This window comes from Carcharodon carcharias, chromosome 9 (genome assembly GCF_017639515.1).
Source record: "Carcharodon carcharias isolate sCarCar2 chromosome 9, sCarCar2.pri, whole genome shotgun sequence".
Classification (NCBI taxonomy): Eukaryota; Metazoa; Chordata; class Chondrichthyes; order Lamniformes; family Lamnidae; genus Carcharodon; species Carcharodon carcharias.
Window position 1 is genome coordinate 146,161,834 of NC_054475.1, and position 16,760 is coordinate 146,178,593.

Sequence of the window (16,760 nt, forward strand, 5' to 3'; positions counted from 1 at the left end):
GATTCCCCTTTATCCGCGTTGCTTGTTACTTTCTCAATGCACTCTAGTAAATCAATCAAGCATGATTTCCCTTCCACAAAACCAAATTGACCCAGCCTGATTACATTGAGATTTTCTAAGTGCCCTGTTATAACCTCCTTTTCTCTATGACAGATGTTAAGCTAATTGACCTGTAGTTTCCTGCTTTCTGTCTGTCTCTTATCTTGAATAGAGGAGTTACATTCACTATTTTCCCATCTGTTGGGACCTTTTCAGAATCTAGGGAATTTTGGAAAATTGAAACCAATTATCTACTATTTCAGGAGCAGCTACTTTTAAGACCCTAGATATTGCTGAAAAAGAAGATTTTCATCTTGTACTTATCAGGACACTTTGCAAGAACACCAATATAAGGGGAAAACAGCAATTTGTGTGCTCACTTGACATTGCTAGCCTATTCATCAATGTTCCACATAAGGAAGCCGTAGATATTTGCACTATAGCACTACATCATGGTGATCTGGACCTGCCGCCATTGTGTGAATCAATGTTTGTTGAACTTGGCAACTCGCGCAGTTGAGTTCAGTTTTAATGACACCATGTATGCCCAAATAGATGGTGTTGCCGTGGGATCTCCTCTCGGTCCAGCTCTCTCAAACATCTTTGTTGGATTCCATGAGAACCATGTCTTCGATGGAATGACACCTAACCTCAAACCGCTTACCTATTTCTTAAGTATGGATGATATGTTCGCTATTTTTAAATCTGCAGCTGCATGTAATAATTTCCTTTAATGGGCTCCATCCTGCCCTCAAATTCACCTTTTGAATGGACCAGTCAATTGAGATCCCCTTCCTTGATGTACTAGTTGAGAAATCTACCAGGGGTTCTCTACCATGTTCTATCGCAAGCCTGTCCCCACTGGTCAATATAAGTGTTGGGATTCTTTTAGTTCCACAAGGTATAAGATTGGCCTTATCAGCAATCTTGTAAGTAGGGCCATTTGCTCACCATGCAAGCTTGATACTGAAACAGGATGCATCAAAGGATTCCTGCAGGAGAATGGCTACTCCGCTCAGACCATTTCGCACTGTATCATGCCAACTCATGAAAGGGCCTAAAGCCATCACTTTAGGCCCTGAAAAATGTCTAGCCTACTTCTGATTACCCTGGAAGGGCAAGGTATCTCAAAAATTTGAGCAACAAGTGAAGCTGGCTGTTTCATGCTGCAACGATGCAGTAGCAACACTTTAGGAATTCGCCACTAACAGGCTGCTACCTATCACCTAAATGAGTAATGTGGTATATGAATTTCAGTGCCACTGTGATGCTAGGTATGTAGGCCGAACATCCCAAAGACTAGTGGATCATATCAAATAGCATGTTTCTGCCACTGTTGCAACGGGCAGCGTATGGACTCGACACAATGCCTTCTCTCTTCTCTCCCCCCCCCCCCCCCACCTACTCCTTGCAAAACTCAAAACAGTGTCCAACATTAAATGTGATTCCGCAATTGGACAGCATTTGCTAAATAATCCTCTGTGCTAAGAATTACGCTGACATTCTGCAGCCACAACACATCACCAGTATTGCCACCTTTATTATGTATTAATTATTTTGTTATAAGAAATGAACCTTACCACTCCAATAAGCTTTACTGCTAATAATCCTTACTACTACTAATGAAATCTTACAATTACTAAAAAGTTACACAAATTTTCAAAGAGAAACAAGCAAATATTTTTGCCAACCAAACATGTTTCCTTGTGATGTCACACTTAATTTTAATTTCAGAATGCAATTAGTCCACAGCCTTGACCTTTCAACTCTTGCCAGATCTCTTACCCCCCCCCCCCCCCCCCCCCCCCCCCCCCCCCATTGCTTTCTGCTTTTCAATTCTCGCTGGGTGTCGTCTCCTTGTGTTGCTTTGCGACTCTCGCTGGGCCTTTCCCTCTTACTCCCTTCCCTCTCACCACTACTCAACTCCTGCGGGGTTGCTACTCCTTATGCTGCTTCTCAACTGTCATCAGGTCTCTCCTTCTTATGCTGCTTTTTGAGATTTGCATATCGCCCAGCTTAAATTGGTATGTGTTAAGTGGCTCGTGGAAAGTAAGCTGCTAATATCCTGTGATGCATCCTGTTTTTAACTGGAAGCTTTGAATTGAAATGCTGAACTTTGAGGTAATAGTTTTAAGCCAACTGACTATAAATTATGGCTGCTGCTGCCACTTTCTCCCTTCTTAGAATATGGCAGCAAATGTTCACTACAAACAGAATTTATGGTATAGTTTTGAATTTTAAAAGTGAATTGTAAAAGTTGAACAAATAGTTTATCAAAAGGAGAAAAATCAGATTATCTGCAATGCTTCAAATTTTGGTCAGGACAAAACGTGTGTACTTGAGATATGAAACTTCTGCAAAAAGCATTTATTACCCTAATGCTTATGTACTTAATTTATTTTCCAGCCCATTATTTGTGACATGGAAGATTGGTCGTGATAAACGGTTGCGAGGATGCATAGGTACTTTTTCTGCCATGAACCTACATTCAGGACTCAGGGAGTACACTCTTACCAGGTGAGCTTTGAGGCTTTGTTTTCTTGCATTGTTTCAGCACTCATATTATGCCACTTGTTTGCCAGCTACTCCCAAAGATATGCACATTGGTACATTTATTTGAAGCTTTATTTCCTGTCCAAATAGTAAGAAATGAAATTAAATGGGTAACTAGTGCAATAGGTGAGTGTATATCAATATGGGGGTGTATACAAATGTAACTAACCTAATTTATTGTGCTGGAACAACTCTTGACACTATTACATTTTGGGCATAAAATTGCTTGGTAAGCATATGGAAACTTGTGTTTTTGCAAGAGGTTCTTTACATGTCCTTAGCACTTAAGGTGCTGGCTTTTTGTTGCATATATAGTTGGAAATCTGTGTTAGGTGAAATAGAGTAAACTATGGTACTGAATTGCTAGTAGACCCTGTCTACGCAATTCTATAATCATAGCATATTTACTTTGTGCAGTTTCATTTTAAAAATTGTAAAATGCTAAGTTTATTCAGAAGGTCTCTTTATGCACTATTGTCTAATGATTTCAGCTTGGGGAAGAAAAACGTGTATGTAAGAAAAATAATTGGTATGTTTTTTAATAACTCAGCAGCAGAACCAGACTAGGTCCATGCAGATAAGTTTAATATTAAAGTGCAAGCAAGGCTTCTGAGGAATTTGGCCATAGGGCACCTTGAAGGCTTAAGTTCACATCTGAAAGAAGCCCATTTGGTTTCTCAACATTGCCTATTGAGTTCATGCACTTTTGTAATCACCACTTGATCAATTGCTTAGGGAACACCCTGTTACTTCCTCTACTTCCCTTGAAGGTACAGGAAATCAATGCTATTAATATCTCTAACTCTCATCACAACAAATACTAATCTAGCTCATTCTTAAAATGTGTTAATTGACCACAAATCAATTTTTATCTTCTCAGGGACTCTTTTTCTTTGTACATATATGGATAAATGTTGCTATCTGGGAGAGTAAAGGAAGCAAAATGGCATAAATAGTACATTTACTTTAAATACTATAATTGAAACTGATTTGCTCAATATCTGAAGTAGACTCATTGGAGGAACAAACTTTGCATTGATTTCTGAAATGTACTGACTATCCAGTTATCAACTATAAATAATTGCCCTAAATATTCAGCAATGATGTAAGTCTTTCATTCTGAAGGTCATTGTGCATACATTAACAGTCCATACCCAAGTTTGGGGGGAGGGGGGAAAAGAGACTCAACTTCATTGCCACTGCTGTTCTAGGTTTTCCCCTAAAAGGATATATTTAACGAAATCACCCTGCATTCTCAAGGGTAAATAGCAAGGGGCAATAAAAATGTTGGGCTTGCCAATGGCACCCATATGCAAAGAATGAAGTTTTAAAAATTGAAGATGGGCAGTTGTGAAATGGGTTCCAATTCTAGAATAAAACAATTTTTTCAAAGCTAGCTTAAATTGACGTTCTATTAAGTCATAGTTATTTGGTTTGTATTTCCGCCAAAGTTATTAATGTCCCATCCGTTGTTGGTATGCTTAAGTAGCTCGCTTGTACTAGAGACTGAGCAAAGTACACAACTGTGACTCAAATATGAACATAGCCATGCACTGTTTCCTCCTTTCCCTTTCTGTATGTCTTTGCTTGTTTGTCTCTGATCTGTCAAGTTCCCAATAGCTCTGTTTAAATATGGTAACAACAGTTTTTAACAGTAATTTGCTCCATTGTCTGTATTGCTAAGTCTTACGTTAACAGATTGTCACACACAATTCTCTCTCATTTTTTTATTAGCAGTGCTTCTCATCATTCTTTTTTGCTTCAACTGCAGCAACTCCAGTTTCTGTGTTGTAACAAGCCAAAAGGCCTAAACAACAGTAAATGACTACTGACTTTTTGCAGGGCTATGCTGTCTACAACGAGGATAGCCAGAACTGTGCAAAAAGGAGAAAAATTAATCAAGTGGAGAATATATGCAAAGATCCAGATTTAAGATTTTTAACAAAACTGCTGACAGTTTTGGTAGTATAATTTTGGTAATTCACAAATATGCCCATGAAAGAATATTAATTTGAATGAGCTGAATCCTTGATCATTATATAGCTACCAGGAAGCTTCATTCAAGAATATGCACAGTAGTAGAAATTTGAACCCTAAATTGCAAATAATAATTGTCAAAAAATACCGATACACTGAAGTAACACACATCCTTAGTACAAAATCACCTCATAGTTACTTGTAGTGATATTGTTCGTTGCTCAACTCTTAATCTAATTTTCCCAATGCTTATAATTGTACAATTGAAATAAATATCTTCCTTTTACAACAATTAAAAGTAATGTTAATTCAAATATTCATGGCAGTCATTGGAAGATCTTTGTAGGTTGCAAGATGACTTTATAATGAAGCAGGAACATTTATAAGGTCATGACCTCTGATATTAACATACACTTTCAAACCCAAGTTGCCTCCATTTGACCTTCTACACTCAAAAAAATCCATCTGGGAAAACTGCGGTGTTAGCTGTACCTGGAGTTTTTGATCATCTGGTGCCAGTGGCCATACTACCATTTTTGGAATGGAAGTCAAATGGTATTAGAGCTGGAATTACAACAGGAGTTATCTGTACCGGCATCTTACTCACTGCTTTCTGCCTAGACTGCAGAACGATCAGATTCAATTCCATATCGTACCACAGAATTTGCTTCCTAGGATAGTCCAATTTTTATGTTTAATGCATTTCTTATTTAATTTCGCTTTAGTAGAGCAGAATTGCATGAACTAACTACTGGGATATCTCTTGCATTGTTATTATCAGTATCAGATAGAAGACCTTGCACGCATGAAGGTTAGATCAGCCTACTACACAAATGCCCACGTATTGAGTAAGTCCGGAAGGCTGCTGACATCTGTATGATGTTACTTGGAGCAAACTTTTTATATATTCATATTTTTGGGACTTGCTGGAGCATTGAGTGGAAAGGGGAAAGATATCAAGGTATTTTACTACCTTAATAGTGTGACCTCTTTAGTGGTTTTAAAGCAAATGTTGGATATTTACATCGTCAAAGGCCAAGAATCCTGCAGCCACACTTGAGCGCACACAATACTGACTGTCACATGGATGTACTTGTGTATGCTGTTTGGGTGATTTAAATTGATGTCATTGAACTGATATAAGACTGTAGCGTGTGCTTTCTTTTAGGTGCAAATTGAATTGTAAATTGTTGGGGCCTTGACAAAAAATTGATATCCAATTATCATAAATTGTTCCTGAGCATTTTATGCAGTAGCCTGTACTTAATGTGTGTTTGATCTTGGACAGTTGACAGAACTGTAGGCGGAGACTCTTAAAACTACATAAAAATTTGGAATTCTCTCTCTCGTTTTTAGTTCTGGCAAAATATCCAAACTCTGGGGTAAACCTGGAAATTTGCATCATCCACATATGGTGCTTCATGACATACTGTGAAGGACTGTTTCACCTAATTGTCCTGTTGCTTTATGGAGTCATGTTCTTACAGAGAAGGTATGTTAACCTCTTGTAGACTTGATCCAATTTTATACTTAAGTTGGGCTGTTTTGGTATCTTGCTGTGTCATGTGGCTTTTGTGAATTTAACTTGTAAGTATATTGTCCAAGTTGTTGCAACCTTAAGGCATTCGGTGTTGGGGAAAAAGAGCAATTCAATTGTTCCAGCAGGCAGCCAGCACAGACACTGACCATTGTCTTCCTTGTTATAAAATTCACTAATCCACTGGTATGGTATTTTTTTATCATGTGGAAGAGAGGGGGTAACATTGTGGGCAGCCTTTGTGATTTCCAGTAAGTAAAATGCTGCAACTATTATGGCACGTATATAATGAGTGCCCTTTAAAGGAGTTGTGTCAGAGTGGAGTTCCTTGGCTTGGTGCTGGAACTACTATTTCAAAATTCTAAAAATGGCTTGGATTTAAGAACTTGATGCAGTTTAGTTAAATTTTCACTTAAGTTCAAATCAGGAGGGTACATGTAATTGGAGGAAGCAGCTCAAAAATTACAGAAGTTGGATGAAGTACGTGGGTAGATGACATAAAATTTCATGCAGACTAGTATAAAGTGCTTCACATGGGAAGGAAAAGTTGACAACATGCGCACCATGACTGATGATGAAATAGCTCAGGATGAAATTGAAAGAGACCCAAGAATACAGTAGAATATGATGGAGGAGGTAATAATGAAGCTTTTATAGTACTTCTGTCAGACTTTTCCTTAAATGCTGTGTTTAGTTAGGTTGCCAAGAAACTAGGAGCATTAAAGCGTTGGAGGCAGTACAGTAAGAGCCATGATGCTGATGTCTACAGAGGCTAGAGAAACTTGTTATTTTAGCCTGTAAAGCAGGCATCTGAGAAATGACCTTTGGATGGGGGTATATCAGAATGTAAAGTTTTTTATAAAACTAGCCGATTACATTCAAACCATGAGTAGAATTGAAGACACAGGTTCAAATTAGTAAAATAAAATTTTAGGACTGATATCAGGAAATGATTTCTTATGCTGGATCAAACATGCAGAATAGTGGAGGCAAAAACTCTGAAATCATTTTTTTAAGAAAAGCACAATTGGATGCTACAATCGGAAACTCTACAGGGTCTGGATGAATCAAGATGGGCTGATTATCCTTCTACATCCACAGTGACCTTGCAATAAGGACAGATTTCAGTATGTGTTGGACTTTCTCTGATTGGAGTTCTGAATGTAAGGTCTAACAAAGGCACTGCTTTCCACACGCTCCCTCACTTCCAGCCCTTTTGAACAGCATTATATTAAACAAGTTATAAGTTCCTTGGCACAAAGGGAATTGATATGCCTGAATTTATTTTGTGCTGTTTCATGCTTTTTTCAAAAAAAAACTGTTGATGACGTTGATTAATTCTTGGCCTCTAATATCCATGAAGCTCTAACGCAATTATTGTTGAGGAATCTTTTTTTTCTCATTTGCTTTCTTAGATTAAAAAATAATATTTTGAGTATTCATGGTCCAGTAAAAGCTGGTGTGGTATTTCTGGTCAATAATTCTTCTTGGAGGAATCTTTCTTTTAAAAGAACCACCCCCCCCCCCCCCCCTCCCCTGTGACACTCATTTTATATTTAAGCAAACTTTGCTGCCTTTGTTTCCCAATCTGTACCAAATCATCCATCATACTTATATTAATTGACCTACATTGGCCTCAGTCCACCAATGCTGTTGTTTTTAAAAATCCCATCCTCATGTTCAGACCCTTGAGTATCCTTGCCTGTCTATCTCTTCATCCTCTTGCAATCCTCCAAGAACTTCCATTCCTCTAAAATATGACCTCTTGTTCTCCTCCCCTTATTTTACCCCACCATTGATCACTGTGCTTTCAGCTGCCAAGGTTCTAACTCTAATTCTGGAATTCCCTCCCTAAACCCCACTGCCACTCCATCCTTCACTCCTTTTTAAGACCCTCCTTAAAACCTACCTCTAGAGTTGTTAGTCACCCATCCAAATAGCTCTTCCTTTGGCTCTGTCAAATTTGTCTGATTACACTCCTGTGACGTACCTTGGCTGTTTTCCTACTTTAAAGGTTGTTATATAAATGTGGGTGGTAGTTCGAACTTATCAAAATGACCTAGCACAGGATCATGACAATTAAAAGCAGTCAAATTTGTACATCTACTGCATTTGGTCATTAAGAATCAAAATGTGAGATACTTCATTCAACTTCTAGCAGTCAGTACTAACTTTTTTATGATCTTTGCAAATTTGTTTTCATATTATTGCCGAAAGTAAAATATAAACTTAATGCTGCAAACTGATGACTGCAGTTCAAAGATTACTTAATTGGCTGTAAACATCATTGCTTGTAAAGCACTTTGAGATGTCATGAAAGGTGTGCTATATAAATGTCTTTATATGCCTCATTTTGGCATTTGATTTCAACTAAAATGTGGCACTAATAAGTATATCAGCTCTGATTCTAGGACTGCATTACTGACCTCTTGGGACTAGGCAACACTACTGCAATTGTAAATCTGCCTTTTTGAAAGGAAGTTTTGACCAGATTAAATAAAGAGCAAACGACTGCATAACTTAATTCCTGCCTTTTTTTTTGTACCATTTTTAAAGGTTAACTTCCAGGGAGGAAATGCAGAGAATAGGAAGAACATGTATGATTTATTGCTTTTAAGTGCTGTACTTAATATTTGAAAACAATTTTCATCAATTCAAAACTTTCCCCCTCTTGCTACAATGTAAAAATAGGCTGTTGTATGTGATTGATTTTTCTTTTTTATTCCATTCTTTTGATGTGAATAAGGATAACCTAACGTTGCCAATCCTTCGTTGCCTTGAAAAGATCCTTGCGGGTTGCCTTTTTAAATCACCAGTGTTAGGTTGGGAGTTCTCGGATTTTGACTTTGTGGTAATGAAGGAATATCAAAACGTATCCAAGTCAGAATTGATATGTGATTTGGATACTTGGAGCAAATGGCGTTTCCATGTACTTGCTGCGGCTCTTCTTTTGAGGTGGTCGAAGTTCTGCCCAAGTATCTTTCAGTTGCTGTAGTGTACTGTGTAGATAGTATACACTGCAACCATTGTACACTGGTGCTGGGCAGGGTTGGGGTTTTGTGGATGTTTAGGATGTGCACGCACAAATGGTGTTTTAGTTTCCATTAAATAATGTAATGCTTAAATGTTCATTTAACCATCGAAGTTTGCAGTATGGAAGCACCCCATTTAGTTTTTTGGGGGGGGGGGGGTTTCTCCTCTTTGCACACCACCCATAATCTTGTACCTACCTTTGTTTCAAATATTTACCCATTTTCCATTAAAAGATACAACAGTCCTGTCACTGACTCCCCAACCAGAATAAGTAGTCTTTCCTTGTTCATCCTGACAAAAGCCTTCATAGTTATAAAATTGTAATGAAATTTCCTGTTGGGGTGCCAGTTAGCTCTGTTGGCTAGATAGCTAATGCGTGTTTCAGGATAGTGCCAAAATCATGGGGTTTGATTCCTGTTCTATCTGAGGTAGACTTGGGGCCTGCCTCCTCTCCCTGCCTTGTAGTAAGATCAGGCATAAGCTGTGGTTCAGCAACCCTTGAATAATCGAGGATGCCTTACTTCCACTGGAGTAACTATCATGTCAAATCTCTTATTATAGTTTCCCATCCATGGCATCTTGCTGATGAAAACAAGGAATAATATTGTCAGAAAGGGCATAATGTGAGTAGTGGGAATTTCTATTATGGAGAGATGTGCTTTTGGTCTACTGCAGTTTATTTGTGTTCATATTAAATTAAAATATCTGGCAACAGTGAGGAAACTCAGATTCTTAACCTGTTAAATACAACTTATCATGCCTCATGACTTCTGAGTAATATTTCAACAATTTGAGTTTTACAGTATTAAGAAAGTAACTGATTTATTTATAAGCGAATCAGCAAATTGAATGTATCAAATGCCCAGGAAGCTATTAGAAAAGAATTTTGTCTACATTTGAATTTCACTCAACTGCAGCAGCTCCAGACTTGCTGCGTGAAGTAGCTTTTTCATTATTATTGTACCAGTTATGATATATGCTCTTAACTGATTACATAGAGAAACAGCAAACATCACAAATTATACCTCTTCGAACATCTTAAGCATACTAGTGACGCATTACTTGAAGTATCTGTGTGTGTGTTGCAAAGTGATGCATGTAGTCAGCACAGCATAGCAGTTTCCACATAGATGCAGTGCTAAAGATGATCTTGTGAGCATTTGCAATGTCATGCTGACTCAGAAGTAGAACCAGCAGCAATGTAAACATGATCTTCTGCAATTCAGGCTGCAAGGGGCTAAGTAAAACAAGGGCATGGCTAGTAGGGCAAGGAAGGGGAAAATAACAATCTTTGAATTAGGGATAATAGAGAAAAGCTTTTAAATTGTACCCATGTTTAATCAACTTGCATGTGCATACCTTGACAATGTAACAGCATTTGCAAACAATATAGACCGCTGTCCAAACCTAAAGCAGTTTTTGGTATAACTTGCTCAGTTTACTTCCTACAGTATGAATGAACTGTTGATTTGGCACCTGTTCTACAGTGAGCATTTGGTTTACCTTGTGACTCATTTGCTATTAAACTATCAGACCTAATTTTCATGAATATTACTACAGTTCCATATGCATTTTTCCCGGTCCTGAAAGCTTCAATACAATTTGCATGGTAGCAAAACTAGAATCTCTAATTGAAAAATTGATACACTTCTGAGGTGTTCATTGAATAGGATTTCGGTTAGATTCAAACTTAATCTCAATCCTTTTTTGATGTATAATTTTTCCAATCACTGCAGTGAATGTTTCAATTTTTGCATTGAAATGTATATTCAATAAATGCTTTATTAATGGTTAATTCCCACTTTGCCTACCAATTTAGGATGGAGTACAGAGGTAGGGAAGTCTTGCTACAACTGTACTGAGACCACACCTATTATACTGTATACAGTTTTGGCTTCCTTAAGGAGGGATATACTTGCATTTAAGGCAGTCAGAGAAAGCTCACTGTTAATTCTTGAGATGAAGGCGTTTTATGAGGAAAGGTTGAGCAGCTTGGGCCCATACTCATTGTAGTTTAGGAAAATGAGAGGTGATCTTATTGAAATCTATAAGATTTTGAGGGAGCTTGACAAGGTAGATGCTCAGAGGATACTTCCCTTCATGTGGAGTTTATAACGGGGGGGGGTGGTAGGTCTCATAGTTTCAGAATGAGGGGACCGCTATTTAAGACGGAGATGAAGAAGAAATCCTCTCTCGTGATTTAATCTTTGGAATTCTCTACCCCAGAGAACAGGAATAGAGGCTGATTCCTTGAATATGTTCAAGGCTGCAGTACAGATTTTTAAAACCATAATGAAGTTGAGGGTTATGTGGAACAAGCAGGGAAGTGGAGTTGAGGCCAAGATCAGATCAGGCATGAATGGCGGAGCAGGCTTGATGGGCTGTATACTCCAATTTCTTATGTTCTTATTAATTTACTAACACAAATTGTATTGCCATTTAATTTCTGGAACTTCCCATCTGTCTAGGGGTGTGTCAGTCATGTCATTTGAAATTGTTTTTCCATAATGGAAAAATTCAGCTGACTAAAATCCATGGTATTTAAAAAGAAATCACTTTAAAACTGGATTGCATCCATTCTTTACCTCTAGTGGATAGAAGCAGCTATTGGTTGGACCGTACCTGCTTTTATTAAAGACATCCTCAAACCAATGCTGACAGAGAAGAATAAGTTCATGTTTGGTTCAGAAAAGTAGAGATGAAGAGCAAACTAGCAGTTACGTTGAACTGTGACGTTAGTTCTCAATTGGTACCCATGAAAAGCATATCTTTAAAGCAATTCATTTTAGTAATCAAATATTCAAGGAGCACTGTGCATAGTCTTCTATAAAACAGTGTTTAATTCTTATTGGTTGATCTGGTTTGGTTAAGAGATCATACCCAAATGAGCTGTGGCTAATTTCTTCTGGCTACTCCATTGTTTGAGTGAATTTACTGTTTCGGAATATTGCATATAATGTATAAAGTTACTTGCTTTGACCATACAAATTACTTCATTAGTGGACTTATGGAATTTCTTTGTGACTTATTGAAAACAGTTTTATTGGGGCTATTGCCTTTTCATTGTAGCAAAGAATCGTTTTCTCTCTACTGTATTTTTGTCTGTATGATTGTGATATATTGAGACTGAAGCAGTGTCTGGTCCATGATTAGTAAGGACTAAAATTAGCTGGGACAAACTGCATCACACTGGAACAATATTTGTGACTTTTATTTTGCCTGTCATAATTTTTCTTATCCAGTCTTACTCACTGTGCTCCTCTTTCTCAACCCAGTGCTCTAATCCTGTTACCTCCCTCTGAGGTTTTAGGAGCAGCCCTGCATCCAAGTTGGGTGGGAGGGTGCTGCAGACTGCATTGTCTGTGCTAAGTGACAAACCATCACATTCAGTATCAAGATAAATCACTTTGCTGGGCACTATTCTTATACCATGTTAAAAATTTAACATTGAGAAGTAGCAGGCTTTGAGATCCTGTTCCCATCAGTGATTTGGCCTGCAATCCTCACTGAAACTCAGTTACAAATTGGGCATTACTCTGGTGGTCCCCAAGGTTAGCATCAATGTTTCTCTTAATACCAGTGGAATGAAACCACCCCTTACTCAATTCTTATTTCTGATCAAGTAAATGTATTTTTTGTTGTTTGTTTGCACTGCATGGCTTAGCATTTCAAAATTGTAATTTTCAATATCAGTAAAAGATTGTGAAATGCACAGTAAGAAAGAAATAGATGAAAGGCCGATGTAGAAAAATGAAGACAATGAGCATAATTACAAGATCAACTAGTGGTATAAACATTTCTTTCATTATTTACCAGATAGCCTACTGTTTTTTTAAATGTTGGTTCTGTCTGATATTTGAATGTTATTACTAGACTTAACTGACGTATGAAAAATATCTGTGCAATAAAAATTACTTGTTTTTCAATTGTGTATTTCAAATTCTGAAGGCAAAACTGCCTCATGTGTTCATCTTTGCTTATAAGAAGCATCATGCTTGCTTAATTTAAAACATTTTTCACAAATCTGGAGTGAATTATTCTGCCTAGATATCTCACATTTTGTACTTTGCCAAATGACTACAGTGTTTTTCCTTTCACCCCTCCAAATGGAACATTGAGTACAACATTGAGTAAAGTAATTACTAACTTGAACCATCTCTCTTTTGGTGTGAAGCACATGGCATCGTAATGAAATTCCAAATACTTGTGCTTTCTACAAAAATGATAGTCACCATAACAATGTATTGGGATGCAAATTTCATTTTGATGTAAAACTTTTCGCTTTCATATTGGGTTTTGATTCAGATATTTTAAGTTCAATTTTGAGCAGTTGTCTTACAAACACAAAGATGTGGACTTCATACAGTTAGAATACGCTCTTAGGGTGCACTGCTACTCTCTATTATACACATTCTCGTAGCCATCTAAACAATAAGAATTTCCTTTTTATTTTTCTCCCCATCACACTTTGGGGGGAAATTCCACAAGTAATTGACCCTTCGCACCTTGTCCAAATGGTTGGGCGTTATGTATTGTTTGGATTGTAAACATTGTAAAGTTTTTCTAGCATTTTTTGTAGCTGCCCTGGACAGTAACATAATTGGGCTCAAAACTTCCCAACATGTGTTTTCCAGTTGAAATCAATAGGGAAATAATCCTTTTATTCTATTGCATAGGATTCATTTACATAATATTTCTGTGGGTAAGCATGGTTGCAGTGAATGTCTCAAGCCACTTGACACATGTTATTGGCTTACTGGATTTGATTGACTGCATCTAAAACCTTTTGAGAAAGGGGCAGGATCACTGGCTGTAGCTCTCTCTGACGGGCAGCTTAGTGGCAAGGAGTGTCTTAATTATAGTTTACATTGGGCTTCGTATGTACTTCATGTTTCAGTCTGCAATGAGTGTTCTGTTAACATCGTGCTAGCTAGCACAAAATTTTTGATTTTAAATGGAAACCTGTTCTACATTGCAATTGTGAAGCTTATCACTTAAAGGCAATGTTTAGAGAGAGCCTATGATGGTTTCATTTTAAGTATTAAGACTAAAGAACTTTGATTCACTGTTCTTTACTATTTGCTATTCATTCACTTGTGACTCAGCGACAGTGAAGGAATGGCGATATAAGTCCAAGTCAGGCTTTGAGGGGAACTTGCAGGTGGTGGTGTTCCCTTGGGCTTGCTGTCCTTGTCCTTCTAGGTGGTAGAAGTCATGGGTCTGGAAGTTGCTATGGAAGGAGCCTTGGCAAGTTGCTGCAGTGCATCTTGTAGATGGTTCACACTGCTTCCATTGTGTGTTGATGGTGAAGGGAGTAAATGTTTAAGGTGGTGGATGGGGTGCCAATCAAATGGGCTGCTTTTAAACAAGCATTTAATTGCATTTAAATGCATCAGTAATTAAAAGACCTTTTTCAGTCCTTTTTTGTCTAATCATGTAAACAACAGTGAGACAATACATGCGTACAAGTCCAGTTATCATTTTTTTAACCTTTTCTATCACTTGGGATGGCAAGTTACCATAGATTGCTTAAATAAAGGTGTCAAGATCCCAATTAAGTGCCTGAAAATTTCCTTCTTCAGTCTTCAAAAATTTAATTAAGTAGCTACTTTGACAGGCAGTAGCAGAAGTATGTACCATCTTCAAGATATACTACAGAAACTTATCGAGGAGCATGGAACAAAATCTAAGCTGCCCTTTAGGGTAAATGACCAAAAAATGAATCATTAGAATGGTTATAATACAGATCTTTGTGACCATGCCAACTCTGTGAAAGAGCAACTCGGATAATCTCACGTCCCTGCCCCTTCCCTGTAACCAGGGGTCAAAATAATTTCCCTTTTTCGAGGGCTTTTAACATTTTTTTGAGGACTGCTTTTTGTTTTTCAGGGGCTACTTTTTGGCTTTCAACGACTCCTTTTTCATTCTCACTAACTCCTTTATTCATTACCTCCTGTGTTTGTGTTGAATTTTTATAGACTTGGAATCTGTGGAAACCCTCATTCTTGCCACCTTTACCTCTAGACTCAACAATTCCAACACATCCCTGGCTGGTCTCCCACATTCTATCCTCAATCTTGAGGTCATAGAACCATAGAAAAGTTACAGCACGGAAGGAGGCCATTTGACCCATCTTGTCCATGCCAGCCCGAGGACACCCAGGTGCCCTTTCTAATCCCACCTTCCTGCACCTGGCCCATAGCCTTGCAGCTGATAGCACTTTAGGTGCAGATCTAGGTACTTTTTAAAAAGAGTTTAAAGTTTCTGCCTCTACCACCAACTTGGGCAGTGAATTCCAGCCACCCACTTCCCTCTGCGTAAAAAAAGTTCTTCCTCATGTTCCCCCCTACACCTTCTGCCACTTATCTTGAATCTATGTCCCCTGGTTCTAGAATTCTTCACCAAGGAAAACAGTTTTATCCTGTCCACTCTATCTATTCCCCTCATAATCAAAGTCATCAAAAACTCTGCCTGTGTCTTAACTCGCAGCAAGTCCCATTGCCTATCACCCCTGTACTCGCTGATCTACGTTGGCTCCTAATCAAGCAACATCCTGATTTGAAAATTTTCATCCATATTTTCATATCTCCTCTTTCTTCCCCCCTCCCCCTAAAATGACCTCACCCATGTCTACCACTGCAATCTCCTCTGGCTCCACAACCCTCCAAGATATCTAATTGAGGCATCCCTAATTTTAATCAATCCACTATTGGTGACCATGCCTTCAAATGCCTAGACCTTAAGTTCTGCATACCCTCCCTACACCTTTCCATTTCTCCTCTACCTCACTTTCCTACTTTAAGACACACTTTCACCAGCTTTTGGTCTACTACCTCCTTAAGTGACTTCATGTCATACTTTGTTTTCTGGTTTGGAACATTTCATTATGTTAAAGGCACTATATAGATTTATGTTGCTGTATTTGACTTCATTTACTCTGATCTAAATGCTGGTTTGTTGTCCATCTAAGGCTTTCAGGCCTTCTGATTCCAACTCCCATATCTTCAAACTTAGTTTGCTAGCACTAACATTGAGTCTGGGTTATTTGTTAGATCACGAGGCTCTGGCATAAATTTCTGGGGCATTTCACTCTAACTTTTCCATCTCCATCCCCATATTATGAGATAGCCCTTCTTACCTTCTGCCACTTTACCTTTTAGCTTGGCTAGCAAGGTTTAACATTACAAAGCTTGATGAGATATCAAAGGGCAGTGATCCGTTGCATAGTTTGAATATAAATAAGAAAATAATTAGTTACATGTGTGATGTACTATTTTGTTCCTGTGCAGGTTTTTTAATTATTGGAAGTGCACCAGTGAATTCATGGGATTTCTTTTAAAAATGGCTCACTTTGGCTCCAGTCATTATTGAGACTGATGCTAGCTGCACTTATTGGAAGTGAGTTCTGCTGGGTTGTAAAGTGGATGAAGGCACATGATGCTACTGGGCTTGTGCTTGGATCCCTTTAAAACACAAGGTAGGAAAGCTTTACTGTTGCCTAGTGACAGTAATCCAAGGACACAGATGGAAAAAAGACGGGTTGGGGATGCCCTGGAGTTCAGTGTGTGTGATAGAGCAGATGGGGATTTTTGAGCTCTGAGAAGAAAAAGTATCAGGCCAT

At 38.2% G+C, this 16,760-nt stretch overlaps 1 protein-coding gene across 4 annotated transcripts in view; it reads left to right on the forward strand.

Annotated features, from left to right (window-relative positions):
• LOC121282541 (AMME syndrome candidate gene 1 protein homolog) overlaps positions 1-16,760 on the forward strand; it is a 142,005-nt gene that overhangs the window by 71,351 nt on the left and 53,894 nt on the right. For all 4 annotated transcript variants that reach the window (XR_005944065.1, XR_005944064.1, XM_041196276.1 and 1 more), the window contains exon 2: positions 2,446-2,556. Coding sequence is in view for 2 of the 4 variants with exons in the window: in XM_041196276.1 (XP_041052210.1) it covers positions 2,446-2,556 (111 nt within the window). In the remaining 2 variants the exon portion in view is untranslated. The remainder of the gene's footprint in view (positions 1-2,445; positions 2,557-16,760) is intronic.